Genomic DNA, 28000 nt, shown 5'->3' on the forward strand with positions numbered 1-28000 from the left:
GTTAGATGTGCTTAACTGCCCTACTCCTATATTTCTTAAGCAACGATATGCACAAAGGCATTTCAGCTGTTTATGAATGGAGTGACTGTTGAATCAAAACCACATAATTACATGCTTATAACACTGAGGGATGTTCCACCAGGGAGGAAAACAAAGGACACAAAATGACTGTGACCTGAGCAGTGAAAGGAGAGAGAAAAGACAGAGGGAGGGAGAGAGAGAGGGAGAGCTGAACTCAAACTCTCCTTTGATTCCTCATTTGGTTCACTGCTCTGCACGACAAGCTCTGGCATGCAGGCGGAAAGTCACAGGGAGACAGATGAAATGTGAGAAGGTGAGGATAAATTGTGTGAACAAAACGGCAGGGACAAGTGAGTGGAGGGGCAAACTGTGGATATTTTCTGCCCCCGCTCCACGTCCTCACCGTCTACCGCCCCCCCCCCCCCCCCCCCCCCCCGCGCGCCTTTAAAAACACCATTCTTCTGTTACACATGAGCATTTCTGGATATCGATATATGAGTGCTTACACTAAACTGCAATCTTTACCCACTGGCAAGCTGACTAATTCTGCTCTATATGCATGTTTAATTCCCTACTGAAATTCCCCTCTGTTTGCACAAAATGTTCTAGTCTCTCAGCTCTAATATTTGGTTATCACTCACCTTGGGGCTCACAACTCACCACTGTACAGATCAGTCTTTTTATGGAGGATAAACCTACATAAAGTTCACCCTCAGCTGGTGAAAATACACAAGTATTTGAATGGCTTACTATAAATGAATATTATAAATGATACATAGAAGCAAAACATTTATTCTTACCATTTATTCGAAACAGATTAATGAAAACATCTTCAATATGATGGTAATGACACAATTACAATTTAGCAAAAAGTGCAATTTACAGAGTGATAGTTTTATTCTCAAAAAAAAAAAACTATCACTCCCAAAAAACAAAAACAAAAAAAAAAACAAAGGTGTTTTAAGTGGGGTTGGAATAATGGGGCTGTGGCAATGAGTACACTCAGTCATTCGCTCACTCACAGCACAGTTCAACAGTGTTGTACAAGACAAGCAAACAGGATGCACTCAAAGGGTTTAAATCTTGCATCACGGAACTCAGGAAGAACCCTTCAAGTCCAGAATGTTCCCCGCGCTCCACACAACGCCAGTCTGTGGTTCTGACTCTGCGGCCAGTCCACCCTCCTCGTGCCCTCTGGCCGCCGGCACGCTCAGCTGAAGCAGTCCATGCTGGCTTTGGCACGCTCCATCTCATGCAGGAAATTGTAAAACTGCGGAAGGGTCAGCTCTGCAGCCAGACAGGAATCAACATCATCAAAAAACCCTCAACGGCACAGAGAGCAGACCATGAGACACAGCCACACGCCAAACCAGGAGCTTATTACCAGGGTTGTGCTGTACAGAGGAACCATCAGTCTAAAACGCCGCTTACCCATATAGACATTCTCAGTGGAATTCCCCTTCCTAACGACCAACTTCAGCTGAAAGAGACACAGGTACACCGATATAACTACTGCATGCCACTAGAAGTGTCAGTCCTGTACATATAATGACATCTCAAGCTTTAAATAATGTTTAAATAACCCTAAGTCTGCCAGTCAACATGCTGATCAATCACTGCCTAATTATTTTCCCACAGAAAATATTACAAAAATCCCACAGAGCCATGACAAAGTCTCTTCACACCTGTAGTCAAGCCTAATTATAGACTCTGTTGGACACTAAAACTCTTTAATTTGCTTCCGACAGAATAATGTTATACATGCAGTGGAAATTTTAAAAGTACGTAAAAAGCTGCAAGGGTGTACGAATGAGCAGTTATTCAGCAGTGGGCTTAAAGGAGTACAATCCACGCAACTGCAGTCAGAACCCAACCATTTAAGGGGGCACTTATACCAGAAACATGAACTGTTTGAAGCAGGGAATAGGGAAATTTAGGACCTCCTTTATGACTAACTCTGCAGGAAAGGACAGGCCCTGTAGCAATGGACAGTTTCATTTTACTGTAAGTACAGAAAAAGACTGTTACTTTTAGGTAAAAGAAAAAAACTTCTTCAATTCTTAATGATACCAAAAAAAGAATAATACAAGGGGTGAGCAAGCATATGGTAATGAAGATAAATGACAATTATATCACAAGTGACAATTAAATACATATAATATATAAGATACCAATTAATATTACTCTGCATCTGTTCTGTCAGTGAAAGGTTAAAAAATGCTTCCAAAAATGGAAAATGGTCCCAAGCCACCTGGAACTACCATCTTCCAAATGTAACATTAATCCTTTTCTGGTAAAACAAAGAAACATTTGCATTTCTGTAATTATGACATTTAATGGTACTGTATCAATGGATACCAGCGTGTCTGTTGAGGGCTGGTAAATCTAGGACCTAAACATCGTATATGTTCATGCATGCACCATTCTGCTTTATAAAAGTCATATTAAGTTACAGGCCCAATGGTTATATAACACTACAGATCAGTAGTAATAGCACAAATGGTACCTGCAAGAAGATGTTCCCAACTTTCTGTAGCTCGCTCGTCCCGACAGTCACTGAGGATTGCAACAGGGAGTCAACGATCTTCATATCTCTATTCTCGTGTAGTGTGTTAAACAGCAAATACTGTGATTCCACGAGCTGACAGTCACTTGTCTGACTTGCATCACCTTACAGAGACTGTTATGGCACTGTGGATCTCCAGAGTTCCTAACAGCGCAGGTGCATTTGAATATCAATTTGCAGCAATACTGTTCTGATTGCAATCACTGTTGTAGCTGTATAAGTCACACAACCCTAAGAATCACGCAGAATCCAGACCGCACATTCAGGAGTATAGCAACAGAGAGCCATCTTCACCAGAACTCTTCAGTCAAGACAGAAAAGAAACTAGTGTTTCTCTCCCTCCCTCACATGATTAATGGTCTCTGTCAAGACTATTCCTACAATTATTGCAAAATGGAGAGGCGGTAAATTAACCTGTGACAAGCTGGAAATAAAGAGACTGAAATAACTACTTATGGATGAAGTGTAAATTCACATAAGCTATGGTTTCAAGCTAACGGCATCAGCCCACTCTATCAGGTCTCTGGGAAAAGGACCCATTCACTTTGGTAGTACGTAGCAGAATAGTGAGATATACAATAAACCCAGAAATGTGATTATTTTTCAAATAAATTAAAGGTGAATATTGACACAATGCATATGATTTAATGAAGAATCTTTTTGAAACATATTTAATGTGAATTTCTATTGTCTGCTTGTGATTATACGATTCTTTGTCTACTTCCTGTTAAATTGTTGGAGTACTTCGTATCTTAATATCTGTGTATCAGACCTTACTAAGGTCATTCTCTCATTTACCTCCGAATTTCCATTCCATGTCCACAAGCTGATTGACCATCAGAGTCTGTCCCACGGCCAATCTTGACAGTACAGGATAGTGGACTTTCCACTGATGGAGATAAAAAAGGAATTATCATGTATTGTTGTGCAAGAGGGATGATCACTTTAATACTCCATGGAATAAGACTAAATAAGAGGCCAATATAATAAATTCTTGTTTACATCTAAACTATCACCCATAGCATAACCAATGGTCTGTTGTACAAAAAAGCATAATAAAACCCACATATTCATTCATTTCTCAGTTGATACATTGCTTTAAAAATAAAAACCTAAAGAGAAAGAGGTATGGCACACCTGATTTGAGAAATAGAGCGCTTTGTCTTCATTTAATCCTACAACAATAACAAACACATTGAAAATTATACAGTAAAATAAAATGCAGCACATCCTATTACACTAATTGGGGGGAGGGGGGTTATTTTGCATTTATACAGCTCACCTAAAGTGACAAGATCCTCTTTCACTTGGTCAGCATTTAAAGCCTTCTTCAGAGCACCTGAGAACAAATAAAAGCGTAGATGTCCTAAATGAAAAACTGACAAATACAAAATATCAACAGTTTCCAACAAAATCACCCTGCTGGTGCTAATTTCAAGGAAATATTTTTCATTTTATTTTTTAATTATCCTTTATTTACAGGGATGGTTCTCTTTCAGGCATATTCTAAAAAATATACTTTTATATATAAATTTGCCATCTCCAATTCCCACCCCAATTTGGATGGCTAATCTTCTGCAACTGCAGTTCATGCTGCGAATCCCACTGCCGACTCAGATTCAGGAGAGTGCAGACATCCACAGTTCTCCTCTGAATCACGTGGTGTCACATCTGCTTCTTTTCACACCACAGACTACAGGTAAGCTCGAGTGGTGTCATAGGAAGACCTTTCACATGCAGTCCACAGGCGCACGATCGACCTGCAGGGGTCACTACAGAGCAACGACCATGGATCCCTAACCAAATGAACGCCCCCCTACCCTGGGCAACACAATCGCCAATTGCACACTACTAATGGAGCTACAGGCCACAGTCAGCACCGGCATGGACTGACGTTGACCCAAGGGACCGCAGGACTCAATCATGCACCACAGTGTAGTAACTCGACTGAATGAGCCATCCAGAAGCCCTTGAGTGTCCTCATCTTTTTTATTGGCCCAGACAGCTTTTAATGCGCCAACAAGGGGCAACTCTAGAGAACTTCATAATGCAGCACCCTATGGAGTGTCCTTGAATTTTTCTGAAATGGTGGAGCCACACAAGTGTGGCTGATACAGTAAACTGGAGCAAGAGCGATATGTGTTTTTCCACTCTTACCATGAGGCACCAGAAGCACACTCTTCACCAGGTTTCGCAATGGGCCTGCGCTCATCCCATTCTCCGCAGCAAACTCACTCAGCTGCTGCAGGAACCTGTCTGCCTGTTAACCATGTCAGGAAAAGAGGACAATAACCACTGTAAACAAGGGTCAGAACAATAGTCCAAAACATCGTGCTTATACACACCACTGTATTGAGTCAGAGGTGGCAAAGCTTCCTCAATCAGGACCAGAAATGGTTGAAAACCCCTGAACTAGATTTCTAGGTTCCAAATTTGAAAGAAAAACTACATTCAAATTTACAAAAAATACACATTAGGAAAAAGTACTATTTGCTCCAACCGACAGTCAACTGGACATGCCACAAAATTCTATAATACAACAAGCATTATGATTCCTTTGTTATGTGTAGAGGTTCTAGGTCCAGAGACCACCTGCTAATGTCAAAGTGAACCCATCATCAAACTTGGGAATATTTTTTAGCATACCATTCCTTGCTGCCCAATAAATCAGTGGAAAGTGATGCCTTTATGGCAAGCCTCTTATGTAACGGAGGAGACAGTATGTACATGGAAATCCAATCGTGTATTTTTCTTAAAATGACATACAAGAGGGAATACTTAAAGACAATGGTTCATGTTTTATTTAGATAAATAATAAAATGAAATGAGATCTATCAGAAATCCACATGCATGACAAGGACCACACATTTAATTCACGCAACACATCATTTTCATTGATAATGAGTTCTTACCTCTTTAGGGTCTACTAAAAAGCGGAAGATAATGTCAATCAGACTTACAAATTGCTGTAGAAAAAACAGACACACCATTACATTCATGCATTTTCTTTTTAGTAGAACCACAGGAAGCAAATTTCCTAATTTCCACTAATGTTGCGCATACGAGTAATGATAAAATTCTCAGGTGAAAAGAAACTAAAAACAGACCGGAGAGATGAACATGAGACTTGCCGATAAGGCGGCTATCGTCTCAATTTAAATTAGAACTGATGCACGGGTAGTGTCCGCTGTGATTTTCTTAAGCATGAAAACGAGAGGAAATCTGTTTATGACAACTGTTACAACACCGTGAACATGCATGATGCACAGTCTCATATCGCCATTAAAACATGCTGTTTCACCCTGTGAGCTATCACGAAGCTATTAATTTCGCAATTTGTTAAGAGGCTACTGCAACAAAGCTTCCAAATAACTAGTCAAAATAGTCAAGCAGTTCGTTTAAAAATGCGAGTAGTTCAAATGAGTGGCTAACTTACTAGATACGCTGAAATGGGAAGATGCTGAATGCAACCAAAGCAATGAAGGCAGGCGCTAGTCATATGACACTCATGGCACTTAGCTCATTGTATTAACTACGTTTCAGTGGGTAGGCAGGTTGTCAATGTTCATTGCCAAAACAACTTGTGTGAATTCGCAAAATATTTGTAAATGAGCTATAATCCTTAAAATGCAACGGGCAAAACTAGACATGGCAGTAACATTCCGTAGTTGCACATAATGTGTACAACTAGCTGATAGCAAGCTAACAAGAGCTGATCGTATTGTACTTCTGCAGTACGAACGCTTACCTGTTCACTAAATTTATTCAAATTCTGGAAGTCAGTGCTAATAGAATCTGGTAGAGTATCTTTAGTAAACTGCAATTGCAACATAGTGCCGCTCTACTTCAAAATTAAATAGCTGAAGCTCAAAAGCGCTCGCACCAATGTTTTGCTATTTCCTCAGTTCCTTGACTTCCTGTTTTGGCAAGAAGGGCCTAGAGGAATGGTTATGCTTCTAATTCAGTAAAGCACTTTCGTGATTTTCATAATCATGCCATGCAGCCCGAAACATGGACTAGTGTTTCGTGCACCACCAGGTAACACTTTCTGTATTAAACTGCAGCATATAAAGCCAGTGTGATTATAATATGACTTCAAAGACTTGATTTTCTTGATATTTTTTAATTTAGTTACTTTCTTGTTCGGTTACACTTCAGACTTCTGAACGTATAAATTCAGTTCATTTTTGGGTTGGCATATACAGTGCATGTGATATTACGTCTTCTTACAATGTATTCTTTGCCACCCTTTTCTCGCCTTTTTTAATCAAATGTTTTAATCATAGTTCCAAGTTTGTGCCCCCAAACACAACTCAGTCTCAGTGGAGCTCGGCTGTATGTTTAATTACGCCTACGTTACTCTCCGATAATTAAGATTATTTTTAAGTAATATTATCAGCATTAAATTATGACCATCGACAAGGCCAAGTTGAGCAAATAAAGATAAGCCATAACGTCTGAGTGGTCTCCCGTTGATATGGGTTCAGCAGGCTTGAACACACAAAGCCATGTACTATGTTTGTAGCCTATTGTTTTGGATGCTTACTCTAGCATTTTGCATTTATACTAGAGACCAAAGGCAGACTATTTTGTTTTTGGCTGGACCGCAACAGCGGGGCCAGCTCTACAAACGCGAATGTCTGTGACTGAGTGATGAAGTTATACACCTTTGGTCGGCCGAGTTATGAAGTTACACCATTGGTCGACCGATCCAGCCATATACTAGGTTTTGACCTGGTCTTGTTCTTGTATGATTTATGTTCAGACTCTATTTACAAAAGCTCTCCCTCTCCAAATCTAACTGCAAAGTGTTAATGTTGCAAAGTTATGATAGCCTCCACTAGTTCTGAATGTGACGGTATTACTTTTATCATATTTACCCCAATTTTTACTAATGAAGATGAAATAAGAAAACCTTTTAAGCCACAAGAAAGTGAACAGCCACAACTGTCTTCACATATGTTTACTTTTACTGATGTTTTTAGGGTATGGCTGTTTGTATCTGCTCTTCAGTCATAGTTAAACTGTGACCAGTGTCCGTTCATCAAAACAAACTGTTATAATCACAATAACATACATACATTTGGTGTAAATTGTAGTTTAACTGTTTTAAGCTGGAGTAGCCTACATGTCTTAAGCATGATTGAGGAATGGTTTAGTGTCTTTTAAGTCTGTACACACCACCTCACATTTTTTCATGGAAGAAGTTGTGGTTTAATTGTGATGTAACTGAACGTGTAAGCAACTATTAAAAAGCTAATAAAAAACAACCCAATCATTATATGCTATTCTGCGGCACAATGCATGGTCTAAACATACTGCTTGCTTTTAATATATGGAATTTTATTCATTATCAACAGTCTATTATTATTAGAATTAGAGTAAATCAAGTTGCCATTTTTAAAAGCTGCTTAAAAATGGCTTCAGAATTAAACTATGACTTTACCTCTGTCCTTATTTCTCCTCATTTTTGTTTTTTATGTTTTGTCCTCATTTTATTTCCGGATCTTGCCTTAATTTATTGCAAATATTTGGCAATTTTATCCATCCATCCATCCATTTTTAACTATGCTGTATTTTTATTTAGTACTGTAGGCTAATGTGAAGCACTTGGAGCTGAAATACTTTTATGAAATGTGTTTTATATGTATACAATTTATTATTATTATTATTATTATTATTACTGCTACTACTACTACTACTACTACTACTACTATTATTTGCCCATTGTATTTGTTGTAGCTGTTGTACAGCATATGGTGTTACACTGTAACAGAATGAGTAGAGTGTATAGTTCATTATTTAGCATGTCACTCTGCCATTCATTAAAATTCCATTGAAAATATTATCGAGCAAGGGTTAAAAAAGGGTTAAAACTTGGGTAAATGTATTTTTTTCAGCTGAGGAGCGATTCGAGACCCGGGAAAAGTCACGCCTGAGTACTGTGACAAAAAGAGCGAGAGAGTTAGAGAGCAGGAGGGGGGAGAAGGGAAAAATTGCACCATATATACATATTAGCCCCCAGGGCTTAGAGGCGTCCGTATATGCATGGGTTTGAGTGTGACACACTGTGACACCTTGGCAACCGCAGAACTCTCAGAGGGAACCACCGGACCAATCAATCTGAACTCTCTCTCGCTCCACAGACTGCAGCTGCTGCAACAGGTAAATTCCTCTCCTTTCCTCATTCACATGATATAGGCATGCTGTCTGAACTTAAGTTTCCAGCACGCTGCATGAAAAAGAAGCAATCGTTTCTGTTCGGTCGTTAACACACGTCTTATCAACTATAACTGTAGCAAAGTAATCTGACAATAGCAATGACAATAGGTTAACTACGCAAAAGTATTTGTCGATTCACATGCAGTGCGTACAAACAGGCTACGTGAAGGCTAAGTAAGAATTATGTAAGTTGCATAGGAGGAAGGAATGAGTTATTTTAAAGATTTCCTTACCTACTCCGTTCCTTGTCTGAAAGCTGTCTTGACAAATGGTTGTAAAATACACACTGATATTCTGTATAAATCTTACATTGAATATGTGCACTGGAAATCTTTTGCTACCGTTAGGTTATAGGCAACATGTTTGAAACAGTTTTTAAGCGTATACATCCCATTTTATTATTTATTGAAGTCGCCGTCCGCTCATATTCTACAGTTATAAGCTTCGGAAATTGACTAGATCGAGTATATATTTATCTCGATTACATTACAAACAGAGGTTATCGGTGTGGTATATTGAAGCATTCATTTGGGAATAGTGATTTCTAAGTCCAAGCATTACTTCCTCTTTTCGAACAAGTGCATACATGAGTGGGACAGTTTCTCCATAGTGTATTATTTTGTTAGTTCTTAGTGCCATGCCGTGAGTGTCCATGTGTGTTCCTGAGTGTAAGAGCGTGAAAGTAGCCTATGCGTACCCGTCAATAACAAATATTTAACTGTATTTTTGTCGTTGCGGGATTTTGATGCTAAATCAGTTATGAGTGTCAGGGTTTTACGAATCAGATTACTCTTCTTTAAAACATATTAGGCTACTATTTGGGCTGGAAGTATTTGAACTGGCTCCCTGCTGAGGCACTGTCATAGATTCAAAGTAACCAGAATAGCCTGCGATTAATGTAGATTTTTATTTATTTTTTAAAATCTCGAATGTGTTTATAGGTAGGTTAGCCGAACGCCGTAAATCCTGAATTTAAATTCATATTAATATATTTAATGTCAAACAATCTAATGGCATATGATTTAGGCCTAATGCAAACCATTAAAATGCATGCAACAATGTTCAATTGTCTCTTGTTTTGGGACCACCGTTTTACTCCCTATCCGTGAAAATTAAGATTGAGAGCACAAATTTGTGCTCTTCAAAGTTGATCGAGGAAGCTACAAGTTTGTAGCCTACCCTGCTGATTCTTTTAATTCTGCAATGAAGTTATTGTGCGAAAGTAATGTCCAATAAAAAAAAAAAGTCAGTTTGATCAGCAGTCACTAACCGCCTTCACACACAGAATATCGATCATTGCCGTATTAACCTTTCTGACAATCTAGTGTCTTGTCTTGCAGAAGCCAATGATTATCTTTAATTGTAGCCTACCAGGTAGATCGCAATTACACATGACGTTGCAGGTATTTTGTCGGCACAAGTGACTTTCAAACACTTAAAAAAAATATATATATATATTTTAAAAAAAAGAAACCACGGAAGTAGATCAAGAGAACACCCATGGCGTCGGCCTGTAGGTAGTCCTGGCCAGGTATGATGTTTTTTTTTTGTTTTTTTTTAATTTTTTTTTAAAAACTCGGCTAACTTTTGGCTGACAATCTGAAGACGCCAAGTACGTTGTGCAATAAAGAATAAGTGAGTCACGACAGTCTGCATGCTCAATTTACTTTGTCATTTTTCGCATTAGTAAGAAACACACAGCTTGATGAATGTCTTAGCACAACAATTAGAATTTTACGTGCTTGGTCTGGTAATTTAATTGTTTTGTTCACGTGAACACTAAAATGGAACATTTCTGTAAATCAGTGGCTCCCAACCCTGTTCCCTGGATATTTACTATCCTGCTGGTTTTCATTTCAACCCTGTTTGGTCACCTGATTAATTAGCAGCTCAATGAGATCTCTAGCTATTAAATGAGGTGCTTTGTCAGGGCTGGGAGTTAAAATCTACAGGATGGTAGATTTCCAGGAACAGGGCTGGGAATCACTGCTATAAATGTGACTGTCTTGAGTGAGAAACTTTCCAAGAATGTACCCTCTGGCTCTTATTCGCGCTATGGACACCTACACAGTAAAGTTCCAGCAGATTACTAGGTAAGGCTGCATTCAATCAACCAATCGTTCAATAAAATTTGATTTTTATAGCACACTTCATACAGGGAGCAACTTAATGTGCATTACACAAGCAGTTCAGATAGAACAGATTAAAAATTAAATAATAATAAATAAAAAGCAAACACAAATGCAACAACAACAAAAAAAACCCATACAACAAAGGAAGTAACAGTAAACACCATAAAATCCAAATAAAACCAATTAAATTCCCTTAATCAAAAGCTGCACTAAAAAAAATGCTTTCAGTTTTTGCTCCAAGCCCTTCAATTTTTCAATATTTCTAAAATCAGCTGGCAGGCTATTCAGTTTCTAGGCGAGGTGAAACTGAAAGCTGCTTACCCTGCAGTTTTAGAATAATTAAAAGACCAGCACCAGATGATCTAAGGCAGTGGTCGCCAACCCTGGACTTGGAGTGCTACGGGGGCTGCTGGTTTTTGTTTTCACCTTAAAATCAGCACCCAATTAAGACCCAAGACACCAGGTGAGTTGAGTTAACTGCGTAATCAACTGCTCTAATTGATTCATGAAGTGCAGAGTCATTATGAAAACCAGCAAACCCTGTAGCTCTCCAGGACCAGGGTTGGAGACCACTGATCTAAGGGATCTAGAAGGTTTATAATCTAATAGCATCTACTTTGGTGCTAGGCCATTAAGAGATTTGTGAACCAATAAAATAATTTTAAAATCAATTCCGGAGCTAACAGGTAGCCAGTGTAATAGGACTATAGGACAGGTTTAATGTGTTCATTCCTTCTTGTTTTTATTAAAACCCATACTGCTGCATTCTGTATTAGCTGCAGACAACCAATAGTTTATTTTTTATGAAAGGCTTTGAGAAGAGGGCATTATAATAATCTAGTTGCTTGAAATAGAAGCATGTACGAGTTTCGGTCTGTGAAATGAAGCCCCGTACTTTAGCAATGTTTTCTTAAGTGAAAGAAAGCTTTCTTAGTCACATTTTTAACATGAGCCCAAAAGTTAAGGTCAGAGTCTAGGATTACTTCTAAGTTTCTAACTTGCTCTTTGCTTTTAAGGGAAAAATAGTCTAAATAGCCACATTTTTCTCTCTGAGCCTAGAATGTTGCTAGAATGTCAGTTTTATCTCTGTTAAGTTGTAAAAAACATCTGGGCATCCGTAACATTACATCTTCAATACAATGGAATAAAGAACACAGAGTACCAAAGTTATCAGGGGATAATGAAATATAAAGTTGGGTATCATCTAGGGATGTGAACAATTTGTCGATTCGTTGATTGACAGGCACAAGCATGCATGTCACATATTAAATGATCAAAAACCATAATTTTATTTTTTTACCTCTTAAACTGTTGAACGTTACCAATGTTTCCTAGCCTACTGTGCTAAATGGGTAATGGAGGGGGTGGGCGGGGCTTGTTGTCATTCACTTTAACATGACTTACTGTCAGTTGAAAAGACAGCCAGCTTGAAAAAGTGTGCCCCGCGTGGAATGATTTTGAAAAGCTCAATGAAAACACTGTTCAGTGCAAAATATGTGCTGCCAAATTCGCATACCACACGATGACATCTATGATGTTAACCCACCTAAGACAGGGAAAAAGCTGGACATCCTTTCTTTTCACCCCTGATGATACTTTGGATTTGTTGTAGATGCTGGGTGTCTGCAAATTTATTGAAATGGTTCCATGCAACTTAAGAGATCTTTTGCGGACCACACTACAGCTTGTGTGTCAGTGGTCCAGAGGTTTGGACTGTGCAAAGACAGACAGTCATTTAATCATTTGAAATTATATCTAAAATGTTCTTCTTAACCATTGGCTTTTCAGTTTTTTTAGTGGCTGGAGAATGTTCTTTTTTCACTGAAAAAGTTCAGTGTTCAGTGGTGTATCAGAGGAAGGCTGTGTAATCATAATGGCAGAGGTGTTCTGACAAGATGGCAGTTGATCCTCTCAGAAGCACTTTCACTTACAGTTCAGCTCTAATCTCCGTCACTCAGACGCCCAGTGTGGCTTTGATGTTCCCACTTTTTTGACCACCTCTTCCCAGGAGTACCATGTCTGGGATTCAAGTAATGGTAGAGTAATTCTGTGTGTGTGTGTGTGTGTGTGTGTGCATGTGTTTGTGGGTAAATATATTTGGTAAATTGTTATCCTGAAGATGTTCTTTGGGAACTCACCAGTAGTTTTCTGAAAGAAAAAAAAAAACTTTAAAAATGTTGTTTAAAAAAAAAAGTAATCCCAGGAAAAATTTGGACGCTCTTAACCATATACCAAATGGGTTCTTCTATTGTCTGCATGCTGAGATCATATCAATGTACAAATATAGAATATCAGCGTTACAGACCTGAGAGTTATGAACTGACCAGTCACAAGCACAAATGATGCCTTTTCCTGCTCCTCTGTATATGATACCTAGATTACCTTTGTTATTATCAGTGATGCCAAAAAATGAGCATTAATGGAAATAAGTCATCTTTTCAGTCAAAGATTTTTGTATCCTACCCCATCTGTACTTGGGTGTTGGGAGCTAGATTCAAAGGCAGTGGCATAAAAAAGCAAAATACTCTCTGACATAATAAAGCAAAAACAGCTGTACCTTCTCTGATATGTTAATGCATACTTTATTTTATTTGTTTTTGACACATTAAAATATTCCTTTCATTTGAGAAAACCTCAAAATATGTAACAAATTGAATGAAACATTTTAGGTTTATTCAGTTAAGCATTTTTTCAGTGTTATTATTATGCTGTGTCTTATTACGCAGTTATCTTAGAATTCATATTGGTCTGTATTAAACAATTTAGCTAGAAATTTAGCACCTTTTAAAAATAAGGCTAGAGTAGTACAAGTAACCATTGTGATAAATTAATCAAAGTCAAATTGGTGCAATTTGTAACAAACATTTCAACATTGAACAAACCCTGTTTCTGAATGGTTCTTATCACTAAGGTACTACTGTATAAAATATAGTGTTGTTATTGCATTTTAATTTAGTGTCTGTTGAAACATCTGTTTAACATATTTTTTTTCTGATCCAGCTGGTCAAGCATCCCTTGAAAAAGGGATTGTATATCCCAATGGGCTTTTCCTGAGTATTTGCTGAATGAGTATTTGGAAATGGCCCTAAATTGCCCTATGCTGTACAGCTGCTAAGTCCTGTTTGCCCTGCAGCAGTAAGGGGCAAGTTTGGTCTGCTCCTGTCCAGCATAGATGTCCCACCCACTGACCATGTGCGATTACGAACAGGCACATGCAGGGACACCTGCATTCCCAAGCCTCTTATTTAATTATGTGTCATCACTGATAGCTGAAGAAAGAGCTTTATTATCAAGATTAAAGGAATCTGTCGAGGCCTTTCTTTCTCTTTCTATCAGTCAGTTTTTTACTCTTTACACACAAGTCTGATTGTTTGCAAGGACCACACCTTTTTTTCATGGGTTTTCGGAATATATTTAAGTTCATGGGTATATTTCTTCTTCCCATGAACATAGCCAGCTGATTTCAGTACTCAGTTCTGCCTCCTAATGAGCAAATCCAGGTCCCATGCTGGGACAAACTTTTTCTTTCTGAACCTGGATTTTCCACCTCTGCCACCATGTCAGACACTGTTATTATTTTGATAATCATGACTGATACTGCTCAAGACATTAAATCACAGATAGCTGAAGGCTTTGCGGCTCAATATTCATGTGTGTTTTCTGTTGATTTTGAAGATGTCACAGACGATAGCTGCAATGATAGTATCTCAAGATGAAATACGGCTCTAAAACCTGAGGCTGAGACTTTTTGATCAATGAGGTTACCTTTAATTTTTAAAAATCCATCCGTTTCAGGTTGGTTGAACCTTTGGCAGACGTCCCATTCTGTCACTGGGAGGGGATTTTCTGTTCTTTTGTGTGCATCACCTCCAGCATTACCGAGCTACTGTTGAGGGGAATGTTATTTGGAGATGGCATTGTGGATAGTAGTGCTGAGAGGATATAAATGAGCAGCTGCCCATAGTATTCATTTACAGAGTAAAACTTGGACCCTGATATAGGAGCTGTGTTTTCTGTACGATCCTGTTGCTTGCATGAGTGCACACAAGTGTGTCGGTGCGTGTGCGTGCATGTGGTGTAAAATACATTTTTCAGCCAATTAAATGTATGGGCCCATTTTGCTTTAAACATATATTTTTTGTTGTTGTCCTGTAATATAAAAGTGTCTGCAAGATTTCAAACCTCTAAACAGAAGTCATCTTGCAGAATCTTACCCTCTAACACATTATCGTGTGGTTTATATGCAGGCTAGATAAACAAGACCATAAGACCGTGACCGTGATGCCATCAAACAAGTGCCCATCCACCATCATGGGAGAAAGTAACAAGATGACAGCAATGGTAAGACCAGTATTGCTTCTGTTCTGTTCTGTCTGGTTTGATGGATTCCTTAATGGCATATAGATATTTTGAGAACAGTGAAATTCTGACTTCTGTGCCTTGTCTGCCACCTCCTTTAGATTGGATTACACAATATGTCTGTGTTTTAGGAGGATTCTAGGAAAGTGGAATAAGTTGTGAAATTTGAGAGGACCTGTGGTCTTAGTTCTATGGTTTCCACAGAGGCCCATTCTGGTTATGTATGCAGTTGTTTAGAATTAAAGCAATTTTTTTTAACTGTCCCTACTTCTGGTGAGTTTTTACCCTGCTTCCTTTACTTATCCTTCCATTTATGTTTCAGTTTCTTTTATTATCTCTATTATCCATTATCCATTATCTATTATCTCTGAGATGGCCTGTACCATTTGCAAAGTTACCTCTTAGCTATGTCTGATTACAGCAGACCACATTTTAGAGGCAATATTTATAATATTTCACAGAATATAACATACCATACAGAATATGCCATGACAAAATATATTAATAAGTTTTTTTTAAACATGGTTACTAATTAATTTGTATCAAACTGGTGGCGTTGATAAGTACAGGATAGTTAGTGGAAAGCATGGTCTGTTGGCTTGTATTCCAGCTTGCTGTACAAGTTCTGAGAACAGCATGCTGGGTATCAGGCCTGGAAACCGGCAAAAGCTATAATCGTCACATGCAACAGCCAGCTAGAAGGACCTCTAACTTCACTGATTGCACATAGTCACACATACACACCCTAGAAATAAAATATTGCCTCTGTCTGTCTTCTTCATCTCCATTCTTATCTATCTTTTCTGTTTTTCTTCTTTCCCCTTTGCCCTCTTCCTCTCTCTTTCCCTCTCTTTTTTAGGCTCTCTCTGAGGACAAGCATTATCCTACTCTCTCTGTCTCTTTTCCTCTTTAAAACCATTAGGTATCACCCTTTCCCCTGCCCTGCAACATATTGGAATCTGAGCATTTCCTGCTTGGGTAAGACTGGATCACAGTTCTCACAGTTCAGTCACAGAGAAGTCAGAGGCACCCCCTTGATTTTTTTGCTTCAGGGTTTTTGAAACCATTCATTACTTCTCTCTCTGTCTCTCCCCCCCCCCCCACTTACTTTACATTCATGCCTCCTACCCTCTAGGTACTGTGCCAGTAGGCCAGTAGGCCACACATGGGAAGGATGGGAATGCAGATAAAGCAAAATTAAACAAGTACTAAATGGCGTCAAGACATTTCTAAAGTAGCCTTACTCTATGACTAAGCTTTCTGTCTTGCCCTGAGAAAATTAAAACCCAGTCAGATCTCATGTTCTCAACATAAAAACGACAAGATTTATCTTGATTTCTTTCTATGCTGGAGGAGATATAGCTATAGATAATTTACACTGAACTATCATTCAGTAATGTTAGATCTCCACTCTTCTAGAGTAATGTGACAAGCTATCTGATTCCCAGAATGCAGAGGAGTATGAATACTTTCTCCTGTCCGGAACAGTTTTTTTTCTTTCCTTATTTGTCTTATCGTGTTTTCACAGAATTATTTTTGGGTCTCACACTGCTGCATTGCACACCTGTGGGATTTCCGATGTGTGTTGTTTTGATGTGCATTGTTTGCTGTGAGATATGCTCATGTTGTGCGTGTGAAGGAGAGGCAAGAGGCTTTCTGTGGAGGACTGGCCTGTGGGAAGGTGAAGGGGGAGCGCGGCTGCAGGGTTCGACGTGCCTGTACATGACCGTGGCTGACGGGGTGGAGAAGTGGGACGTGACTACTTAATCATAACATTTCGCTTGTGTTTACTTCCAAACCATGTGGTTATCGGCTGTCGACACAAAAATGTCTGTCTGTCAGTGGCAGAATTTGACAGAGAAGAGTGCTAATTCAACCTGTCTTTGTTCAACCGACTGGTTGCGTTTGGCCAGAAATGGATCCCTTGTTTGGTGTTGACAGTCCCATTGTATGCAGTGCTGTTAATAGACTGATAGACATCTCTCACACCTTTGTACATGTGGTATTACTGTGAGAACGCTGGTTTTCCAGTGAGGAACCTTGTGGGTGGGATTATTCAGTGACGTCATGATACAGAGATGGCCAGGACCAGAAGCACACCAACTACATTGAAAGAAATAGCTTTCAATTAAGAGAACACCAATTTCCCACATTGGCACAGTATTGTAAAGGAACAGAGATGTGTATTTCAGATAAACAAGTTCAATTGATTTATTTAGTTTCACATAAAATCATTTTCATAGGTCAGACTTGGTATGGTATACTGTACATACATGACATTGCAATATAATAATTAAAAAGATGATACTAAAAGGACATTTTACCTCTGACAGGAGGACGTATTAGGGAGGGGAGCTGACTACAAGAGGGGGCATACCAACCGGGGGGAGAGTAGAACTACTTACCACACCATGTAGATACGAGGCACACATTCTGCAGTAAAGTCACAAATGTGTTCGTTGCAAAATATAACTGCATATCATATCATTGCATATTGTTGTTAAACGCACGCACAGAACCACCCGCGCACAATGGCGGGTATAACCGTCTTGATGCAGTATCGCTGAAACCTGTGACAGCAGTCTAAATGGAGTTCCTGTGAGTATAACTAATAAAAAAAGTCTGCCAATCGTTAATGGCATGTAGAAATGAGCTAGTCTAAAGAGGCAAAACAACAGTTGGATAATTGAACCTACTAAGAAAATGATAATCCTGAGAAACAAGCATTGCTACAGATTTTATCAAGTACTGTCTGTCACTGTAAACACGCTGTTGCATGCTGCACTAATACATGACGCTCCCACATTACAAAAACAATGCATTCAGCCAAGGAAACAGATACATTATCTTACTCTGCTATGATGCTACAGATTAACATCAAAAGTACTACCGCTTTGTCATGAACACCTATTATATGTAAGGACGCTTCACTATCTGCAAATAAGCTATGCAGGCTGCATGTCAAATCAAGTTCCAACCTACCTACCACAAGCAAGAAAATACAGTGGAGATAGGTGAGCTGCTGAAACTGGGAGAGAACTTATGCACCTAGCCAGTTCGCTGACTATATAGGCTGAACAAGCGAATGGTGATATTTATTAAGAATAATTTGGGGCGTTACAAACTGCTGCAGGCTATATGGATGGTAAATATTAGTAAATGGACTGCATTTATATAGCGCTTTTATCCAAAGCGCTTTACAATTGATTCCTCTCATTTACCCATTCACACACCAACGGTGAAAGGCTGCCATGCAAGGTACCAATCAGCTCATTGGGAGCAATTTGGGGTTAGGTGTCTTGCTCAGGGACACTTCGACACGTCCAGGGCGGGGGATTGAACCGGCAACCCTCTGACTGCCAGACAAACTCTCTTACCTCCCAAGCCATGTCGCCCCATATAGGTACTGGGCTTGAGGGAAACAGTTCATTGATAAGAACAGAATTCTGAGTTCATTTGGTTACTGTCTGCCCCCGGCTTTTGTCTCAGCACCCTGACCATTAGTCAATTCCATGGTCTGAAAAAAGCAGAAGCCATGCAGAAGCTGTGCTACTGGGAAATGGTGAACATTGGAATGCATCCCAGTAGTGACATAGCTTGTGCTCCTCAGGGAAGGTACCCCACTGGTGCCTGGGTCATCTTTGGGGACACCATGGAAGCCACATCCAAGGGGGCTGGAGTGGTAATAGTACCAATAGATGCTGTCACAGGAAGACAAAGCAATACAGGTGGTGGTGTTGCTGTACTGGAGGGTCCCATCATTATCCAAAGGTCACTATTCATTGGGTCATCGCTGTCCTCCTCAGAAGGCATAGCTTGCTCTGCTCTGCTAAACCTAGCAGGAGAACCGGTAGAAAATTGGTAAGCTTGAGGGACTAATTTTAACATTATGACATTATTCAAGTCTTTTGAATGCTACATAACTGACACAACTGTTGGATAAGCGCATTCTCAAAATTTCAACCTTGATCAGAATTAATGTGTGCTAGAACACCAAACTTATAGAACCACTCTTTCACCAGTATGCAGGCTAGTCAAGACTCATTGATCTCTGTTTGGAACTGTAAGTGTAAATTTAGAAAACACATCAGTCACAATCAGGATTTGTTCTTTGCCATCTTGAGATGGTTCAAGAAGCATGAATTCTGTTTTGAAGCAAGGAGGTGGCTCATCATGGTCTGGACTGGAGGCTGGGTAGCTTTGGCCAACCATACATCGCTCACACTGTTGACACGACTGGTTTATGTTACGGTACATCCCTGGCCATTAAGATATACGTCTCACTGGTTCAGTGGTACATTCATCACATTGGTGCCCCTGGCTGTGGTGTAGCTGCCACATTACCTCTTCCTTTAAGCACTCAGAAGCAGCTGATGTGCCTCTTCCTCTCCGCCTGGCCGAAGAAAGCAAGACTGTTCGGGTGGACCACCCTATTCCACTGTTGCAGTAATTTCGACACCCATTTGGGGAGTGCCTGCTACTTAGCCTGATTACGGGCCTGCTTACACTGCCAGAACCTAGAGAAGTTACTTGTATAACAGGGTCAGCTTTCTGAAGTGTAGCAGGGTCAGCTGCCGAATAGGATAACAAGGCAGAAATGAAAGCTTGACTCACCTGGTAAGACCCACTGTCAGCAAGTATCTGCCCCAGGGGTTCAGGTAAGGGTGGGTCCACAGAGAACCCTTTCCAGAGGTGCAGGGGTGGATATTTCCTTCAAAGAGAATCTGCATTCTCATTAGAACGTCCCACGCGGTATATCGAAAGCAGCCAACTAGATTGCCCAAGGCTGTTCAGTCGCACCCTGTTTGGCAGTTATTCAGATGGCTGAGTGGATTTATTGTCTGTCCAGAAAATGCACCTCCTGGATAACTGGGAAAGAAAAATAACATGGGTCAAAATGGGTGTAGCAACCAACCACACCTTGAAAACTTATTTTACACTCATCCGTCCAGGAGTACTGCAGTGGCTTATCTAGAGGCTTGCAGGCCTTTTGTGTGGTCAGTTCAGCTATGAGCAGATGGCGTGTGGCAGTGAGCTTTGAAAACCGTTATACAGAACACCTATAACAGCTGGTGAAACCCAAAAATGAATGGGACGTTCCAAATTAGAAACTGCTGAGATTTCACTCGGATGAGTGAAACAGCTTCACTGCAAATGACATGCCTCAGGTTCTTTACCTCCCTTTGGAAAAAGCAACATTTCCCCAACTTCATGTTAACGTCTTCGTACTGCAGGCATCCAAACACAGAGTCTAGGTGATTAACGTTTGTCTAGTGTGGAGAAAAACATCCACAGCATCATCAAGATATAACTGTAATGACTGAAAATATTGTGTACCAAATATTTACTCATCAGCCACTAAAATGTACTGGGAGTGTTGCAAAGGCTGAAAGGTACGTGGTTAAATTCAAAGAGCCCAAAAGGCAGTCTTTTCAGCTACTGGAACTTGGTTGTAGCTGCTTGCCAGACACATTGTTGATAACCAGCTTGCTCCTGATAGTGTGTCCAATGACTCTTCAGTCCCAGGGAGAGGAAAGGCATCTCTTTGAGTTTTGTTCTTCGGCTGCCTGTGATGCCTGCACATACAGAGGCTGCCTATTGCGGAGGCATAGAGGTTACTATCCTGAACACCTGGTTACCTAATAGCTGCCGTATATGGGCTTTTACCACCCTATAATCTGAAGGAGGGATATGCCGATACCTCTGTCGAACTGGTATGTAACCTAATAAAGGACTTTTATGGGAAATCAAGTTAGTACAACCTAAGTCCCCTTTGTGTGCTGAAAACACTGATTCATACTTCTGAGGTAAGGACCTGGTTTTCTGCTGCTCAAATAGGGTGAGAACTGACAGCTCATGAGACTCAACTGCTTTTTGTACTGTATTTTAACTTGCCAATTATGAGAGCAAAGAGTAGCTAGAACACCTCCTGAACCTGGCTCTAAAGTGACGTCAATGACCCCCGCAGGCAAGTGCACTATTTACTCTTAAATCTACATCAGGACCAAAAGCAGTATCTCTGCTGAGGTTTGTCAAGTCACTGCCTGCCTGGAAGCCATCAAATCCTGGATGCAGCACACTGATTCAGCTTCAAGTTGTTCCTCTGGTCCGATACCTAATTTTTTCCTCTGCTTCTAAATAATAAATGAAATAAGTTTGATCAATAGGGGCTAAATGCTTAGCCTATATGCTAAAATGAACCTCTTCAACCCATACTGTAATGCTCATACCTGTAGTGCCTTTGGACGCTGGACAGTTCCTCTTTCTAGGAATTTGGAATAGTTGCTCCAAATGGGTGGTGCCATTAAAAGTGGAGAGCTTATAATAAACAAAGCTAGGGTTATTAAATGTTCTAGCAGCCAGGGCTTCTGCTCGTTCCTGTAAGAGATTATCATTCTCCCCCTTAAGTCATTGCACCAGTTCTCTCAGTTCCTGCGATTTGATTTCCATGCCTATTAGAATCTATTAGTTTTGACAGTTAATAGACTGGTTGCCCACTGTTGGCACAGAACTCTTGCAGGCTTGCACAGGAATCCATCATGTCCGATGAAGTGCAGGCTGCTATTATGCCAGCACAGAAGTTGTGTTTCTAATCATGAGGTATGCTCTTGTGGACCAGAACATGTAAGATTTTCTGTGCGATATAAATGCAATTGTCAGCAGCTACCTTGACAGCAGCTACCTGAACCAAATAAGGAACATTTGTGCCTTATTAGATATTTCTGGGGGATGTTGTTTAACTTTTCATTCCCAGGGAATGCAAGGCAACCATGCTATAAGCGCACTACTGTGGCAGAGACTTTCTGAGAGGGAGATAGCTGAGGGGATGTACAGTGGGCAGATTGCCAAAAATGCTTCGCAGTGCTACTGGTGGGAGGTGCGGTCTAGGTTTTCTAGTAATCTATTTAACCAGCCATAGACTTCAACTCCCATCAAAACATTTTACAGGCTGCACTTTGCTTATTGAAGATGCGTTGTGATGAGACTGTCTGACCAGCAGGAGGTATGTGTGTGAAATTAGCTGTGTATAGGTGCAACATCATTTAAATTTATGTGTTTATTTATTCATTTATTTATTTTCATTTTTAGCAAATGGCTTGAGCCAGCCATTCACAGCTATTTTTGTAAACAAGGTTTTGTTTCCCTGGTGCTTTTTTGAAGGATTTTTTTGTTTTGGCATTTATGAAATTTATGAATTTGCCATTTTGAAAATAAATTAAGAAAATGCTTCTGATTAAGTGGTTTTAATGACTGACAATGAATTGAGAGTATTTTGCTTATCATCTCTTTATCACCGAACACAAGACTCCCAGACCATCAAGATCACAGAGTGTACACGTTCTGGAATATCATGACCCCCCACCCCCCCCTCTCGCCCCCCCCCCCCCCCCCCAAATAAATAAATAAATAAATATTAGTTGGTCATTTACCCCAGTGTTTCTCAAACTCAGTTCTTGGGATCACTGTGTATTCTGGTTTCTGGTTACAGCCAATCTTGCTCAATTTAAGTTGAGAACCACGGATTTAACCATTTGGCAGGTATTAAGCATTTCATGCCTCATTTGGATATTTGCCAAAATGAAATTTCCCATGGGATGTGGTATTCCCCTAAAACTACCCTGAGTACGAATTATTTCCTTCTGTATGGCATCTTCATGTTTCCTTATTTTTTTATTCATCAATGAGGTAGCAACATCACGGTCTTTAGCGTCATGGAAATTTAGCTAAGTATAAACAAAAAAGAGACAGGTATGCAGTGTGCAATGGTGTGAAACCTGACGCTTTTGGCTTAGTCTCTACTCCTTTGTGGGAATTCTGGGTGAGAGACCTGATGAGCATTGGTCTTTTGGGAGATCCCCGAGTGGCCTGTCGAGCAGCTGGTTGGACTCACCCTTCGTGTTCTTTTCCCAGCTTGAGAAGGTGATCAAAGCCTGTAATCTGTGATCTCCGATTGGATTCTCTCTACCTCTGAGCTGGGATGGCACTGAAGGAAGATGCTGAAAGGACCTCAGCCACCTGGCCTATGGCCCTGCTTCAGGACTTCAGGGCTTTTTTTCATACTCACAAAAGCTGACTGAAATGGAGTCTTGTGTGGGCCCCTTCAGGAATGGGCGATGGGGGGCCTAGCATAGCACAGCACAAAGGCAAAATGAATGAATGACCCCCAAAACCACCTCAGCCCCTGCAACCCGGCCCCTTCAGAGAGCCTCACCAAAACCCTGCTGGGACAGAGTGTGTGTGTGTGTGTGTGTGTGTGTGTGTGAGAGAGAGAGAGAGGCTTGGAATTACTGAAAGAAAGCAGAGGAAACTGGAGTTGAAGGTCATGTGCTGGTGCTTTCTGTAACTGCTGCATTACCATCAGTTTACCCTATAGAAACAGGGGTCTCATTGAATCTGCTTCATTTGCACCGTACAGTATTTGCATGGGATTTGGTGTTTGTTTGTCCGTCCACTGTTCCTTTTATTTTCTATCGGAGCTTGCAGCCCTCTTTATTCCATCTGAATGCAGCTGAAATCATTGCACTACGCTGCATGCAATATGCATATACACAAGGCACTGACACTCTCCCTCTCTCTCTCTCATTTACAAACACACATACGCACACCTGGCTAGTTTTCAATAACACATTCATGCTGTTATTTTACTGGAATCATTGAAGTTCTTCAGTGCACATTTTCACCAACATGATTGTTAATAAATGTAAATTAAATTTTACTAAATAATTGATGTAGCTTTTACTGAATCTTTCAGATATCCATTTAACGGTTATTCTATGACCCTAAATTGCACATACCAGAAAATAATTTGTGGAATTTAAATAAAAAAAGGTTTTCTGTGATAGCAAAACATTTCCCGGAGATTGTACGTGGTCTGTTGGAGTGTGGGAGCTGCCATTTAAAGTTGGAACACTCCCAGACCTTTTGGGAGACTGGGTGTGCTTGTGTATACCTCAGTGTGTGAGACACGATACAAGCCAGTGATCTGTACAGTACTTTAACTGTGACATTGCCATCAGCTTCAAAGTATTAAGGATAACATACATTGTCATGTGTGATTAGAAAGATTCTGTAATGTAAAGTGATTGATGGCTGCTCTGTAGTTTCTTTTGCATTGATGAAATTAGCATTTACCACCAGACATGTGGATATTTACAATGAAATTAAAGGAGGGAGACTTAAAAAAGAGGCGACAGTGTTTAATATTAAAATGTAATTAAGAACAGTAAAAATATTTTTAAATTAAAGTGTATTTCAAAATGTGCCACACAACTGTCCATGGCAATATAATGAAAAAATACTTAAGGGGTGTCCTCACCCATTCTCAGTGTAAACAGTGCCCTTGGGGAGGGGCAGGGAAGGGAGGAGTACCTGTCATTTTTATAGTGATTTAATGGGCATGTAGTAGCCTTCTTATTTTACTGACATTCACACCACACACACAGATTAGAACAGCTTAAATTGCGCAACGAAAGATGATAGTTCATTAAAAGTTAATTAATTTTGTAGTTGCACTGGCATGACATTCACTCACACCGCCAAGAAAGGCAGTTTGGAGTCCTGTGGTCTCTTATCTGGGCCTTTTTGCCATCTAGTGGTGAAAGGGAGGTATTGCTCTTACTTTGGGGGAGCTGCTCACTCAGTCAATGAGTTGAGAGAGTAATTGCGCAAAACAAATGTTTTTGGGTCTGCTTAGTCACTGCTCTAGTATTGGTAGTACTGCTGCAAGTGCCTAACCGCAGTTATTGTCAGACCAGGTCCAGACAGATACCTTTTTCCCCAATGGCTTCTCTCATATACCCTTAACTCTGATGATCCTTGTGCTTAGTGCACTTTTCTGGCATGCTCACACTGATGGGCATTCTCACTGAGCTCTCATTGCCCATTGTTCTCTCCCTGGTGGTGAAGGCTTACCGTGATTCTCACATCATAAGTGTTGATAAATGGTCAGGTCTGACAGACCTGCTGCCACCATGTCAGGTTTGTGGAGGCGATTATTTGCATTCAACAAAAAGGGGAGAGGCGAGAGAGATTGTTTATGTACATTGCAGTACTTGGGGGAGGGGAAATTGTTCAGCTATCACTGAGTTTCACTCTTAATCTCTTTAATGAGGGGGACCTTTATACAGTTCTCTCATGCTAGGAAAGGCTAAACACCTCCAGGTGACCTTGCTGATCTCTCTCTCTCTCTCTCTCTCTCTTCCATCAGTCTTTTTTTCTTTCTTTTGTTCTCGTCATATACAAATTTCTCAGTTGCTTTCTGTTCCTTATACTCTTTCTTACTCTTCACTCCCTCCATCTTTCTGTGTGCTCTTTTTCAGTTATTTCAGTTCTCAATTTTACTTCACTTTTCTTTGTCCTTTACTTCCTTGATACTTAATTTGTACTTCCTTGTCTGTCTTTACTGTTTCCATTTCTCCATTGCTCTACAAGGCCATAAACCTGAATCAGTGCAATTCTGATAGTGTCAGGCAGGGCTGTGTTATTTGGCTGCCGGCAGGCCTGAGGTTTGCTGTGGCGGCATGTCTCCGGCCTTTCGCTGAAAAACCGGTGGGCCTAAGAGCACTTTATTACCGTCATTCTGGTGGCGCTGAGCCGTAAGAGACGTGCAGCGACTAAGGAGACGTGAGCGGGCAAAGGCGGAGAGCTTTGAGAGGAGGTGTGGGCGCGGTGTTGACTGTTTTTTGGCCGAGCTTTGCTCTGGCTGCTCGGCGCGCTGTGCCGATTCGCCTGGAGGACAGCTGCGGCGCATGTCTGGCATTCCTGCGGAGATTCCGCGTCGCCGACAGCAGGCCGCATTGTTCCCGGGCAGAGCCTCAGTTCCTGAGGATGGACACAGACCCGCCGTCTGCCCCACCGCTCTGACCACTCTCCCTCTTCCCACTTCCTCGTGGCTGAACACACCCTTTTTACTTTCCTTTATTCCCCCTTTTTCATACTTTGACGGTGCTGTAATTGATTCATGAAATCATTCTTTAACAGTTTATGTTTTGAAATTATAATCCTAAAAATTATGCTGTTTCTCATTTTAAAGCTTATTTTTAAATGTGTAGCTATCTCTCTTAGGGATGTGATCAGTTTGTTGATTTGTCGATTGTCCGTCTTAAACACGCATGTCGTCTGTTAAATCAAATAATCAAAAATCATTCTTTTCTTTTTAAATTCTCAAACCGTTCAAAGTAAAAGATCACCAATGTTACCTAGGCTGCTGCTCTAAATGGGTAATAGAGGGGGTGGGCGGGGCTTGTTGTTATTCACTTTAACGTGACTTACCGTCAACTTAGAGTTGAAAACCTCATTCTCTTTCCTCATCTGCACCTTATATGTGTCTAAAATGCATTTCCAAAAGGCACCTGCCAACCTGATACATATTTCACAGGGACCTCTCTCTGCAGAGATCCCACATTCGAGTTACAACAGGGCAGATATGGGCAGGTCTTCCACCCCTGGGGTCCTTTCTTTCAATGTCAAGGATTTGAGAAGCCAAGGAAAAACAACCAAATAATATCTTGAGGTTGGCAGTGTAACAAGTTTTATTTTCTTAAGTCAAAACCAGGGGAGGTAGATACAGTTTCTTTACTTGTCAATAATGCAGGTGCTTGGGGCTCTGTACATCAGAAAGGATGCGTTGATATTCCTTCCCTACAGGCGGTGCTCCACCTGAACATTTGCATCATTGTCAAGGGTGCCTGATACAGAACTGCAAGTGTTAGGGAAGGCACCTGGAAGATGCCCTCTGATACCGTAGTATGAATCTTTTAATGTGAGAGGTTTTTGTTTGTTGCATTCTGGGTCTCATGTTTAGAGACATTATCTGTCTCTCTCCATCTCTCTCTCTCTCTATCTCTGTCTCTATCCATCTCTCTCTCTCTCCGTCTCACTCTCTCTCTCTCCGTCTCTCACTCTCTCTTTTCTTTCTCCATCCCTGTCCGTTCTAAGGCTGCCGTAAATGGGGACATGTCTGCAGTGGAGGGTCTGTCAGAGAACGACAGTGGCCTGGGGATGGCCAATGAGAACAGTCCCCTGACTGCCGCTGAACCGCCTTCACCCTTCAGCCCCAAGCAGAACGACGGTGCTGCCTCTCCCCCTGGTATGAGACGCCTCCCCCTCCAATCACCACCCATGCCCATGCTCACTCTTCCCCAAACATGCCCCACCGTTTACTCCTAAATCAGCTCACCCTTCCCACTCTTTGTCTGGTCATTTTCCCTTTTGCAGTCCCATAAGTTCTAGATATTCACCAGGTAAATATGTGGTAAAAATAGCACATAATTGGGTAATTACCACTGTTAAAAAATAGGTAAATACTTACAACCTAAAACCGAAATACTTAGAAACACCTCCTCTATTGCCCATGAATTCAGGGGACTACCTTGTAGTTATCAATGGTGTGTGCTTTCTATGAATTTTGATAAAACGTCTTTGGAAACACCTCTGTTAGAAATAAGTACTGTGTACTTTCCTAGGAAGTAAACAATTACACCCAGGCTATAACATAGATAAATCTGTGATAATTACAAGGTTAAACAGACAGCCTAAGTAGACTGAAGTAAAATAAGGCAATGAGCAGCCCGTTTGGCATGATGTATTAACATAGGATTTTGAGCATACATAGTCATGAAATGGCCATAGAAATTCCACTCCAGCTAGACCCCAGATATCCCCAACAACAGTCACACTTTCCAGTTAGGCCCCAGATATC

The 28000-nt window shown here is 40.6% G+C and overlaps 2 protein-coding genes across 5 annotated transcripts in view; one reads left to right on the forward strand and one right to left on the reverse strand.

Moving 5' to 3' along the window:
- Positions 1 to 810: 810 nt before the first annotated feature.
- Positions 811 to 6527, reverse strand: commd7 (COMM domain containing 7). Of its 2 annotated transcripts, none has more exons than XM_035381726.1 (9): positions 6336 to 6527; positions 5500 to 5553; positions 4745 to 4847; positions 3870 to 3926; positions 3725 to 3762; positions 3386 to 3476; positions 2528 to 2577; positions 1453 to 1501; positions 811 to 1308 (listed from the first exon to the last, which is right to left on the reverse strand). In XM_035381726.1, the coding sequence occupies exons 1-9, from the start codon at positions 6417 to 6419 to the stop codon at positions 1232 to 1234; spliced, it is 603 nt and encodes a 200-aa protein (XP_035237617.1). In that variant the 5' UTR covers positions 6420 to 6527; the 3' UTR covers positions 811 to 1231. The 2 variants fall into 2 exon arrangements, with proteins under 2 accessions (XP_035237617.1, XP_035237618.1); XM_035381727.1 differs by lacking the exon at positions 6336 to 6527 and adding an exon at positions 6024 to 6257.
- dnmt3bb.1 (DNA (cytosine-5-)-methyltransferase 3 beta, duplicate b.1) overlaps positions 6500 to 28000 on the forward strand; it is a 39402-nt gene continuing 17901 nt past the window's right edge. The window contains exons 1-4 of one of the 3 annotated variants that reach the window (XM_035381723.1): positions 6500 to 6625; positions 8488 to 8752; positions 15189 to 15282; positions 27238 to 27388. In XM_035381723.1, the coding sequence (XP_035237614.1) occupies positions 15223 to 15282; positions 27238 to 27388 (211 nt within the window). In that variant the 5' untranslated portion in view covers positions 6500 to 6625; positions 8488 to 8752; positions 15189 to 15222. Of the gene's footprint in view, positions 6626 to 8421; positions 8753 to 10764; positions 10903 to 15188; positions 15283 to 27237; positions 27389 to 28000 lie in introns of those variants that run through there. The other 2 variants (XM_035381725.1, XM_035381722.1) reach the window with 2 other exon arrangements.

Source organism: Anguilla anguilla, chromosome 11 (genome assembly GCF_013347855.1).
Source record: "Anguilla anguilla isolate fAngAng1 chromosome 11, fAngAng1.pri, whole genome shotgun sequence".
Lineage (NCBI taxonomy): Eukaryota > Metazoa > Chordata > Actinopteri > Anguilliformes > Anguillidae > Anguilla > Anguilla anguilla.

Coding starts and splice junctions, on each gene's coding strand:
- commd7 (XM_035381726.1), bottom strand. CDS start 6,419: ATGTTGCAATTGCAGTTTACTAAAGATACTCTACCAGATTCTATTAGC. Junction 3,477..3,724: donor CGCTCTATTTCTCAAATCAG/GTGTGCCATACC, acceptor TATCTCCATCAG/TGGAAAGTCCACTATCCTGT. Junction 2,578..3,385: donor CATGGAATGGAAATTCGGAG/GTAAATGAGAGA, acceptor TGCAATCCTCAG/TGACTGTCGGGACGAGCGAG.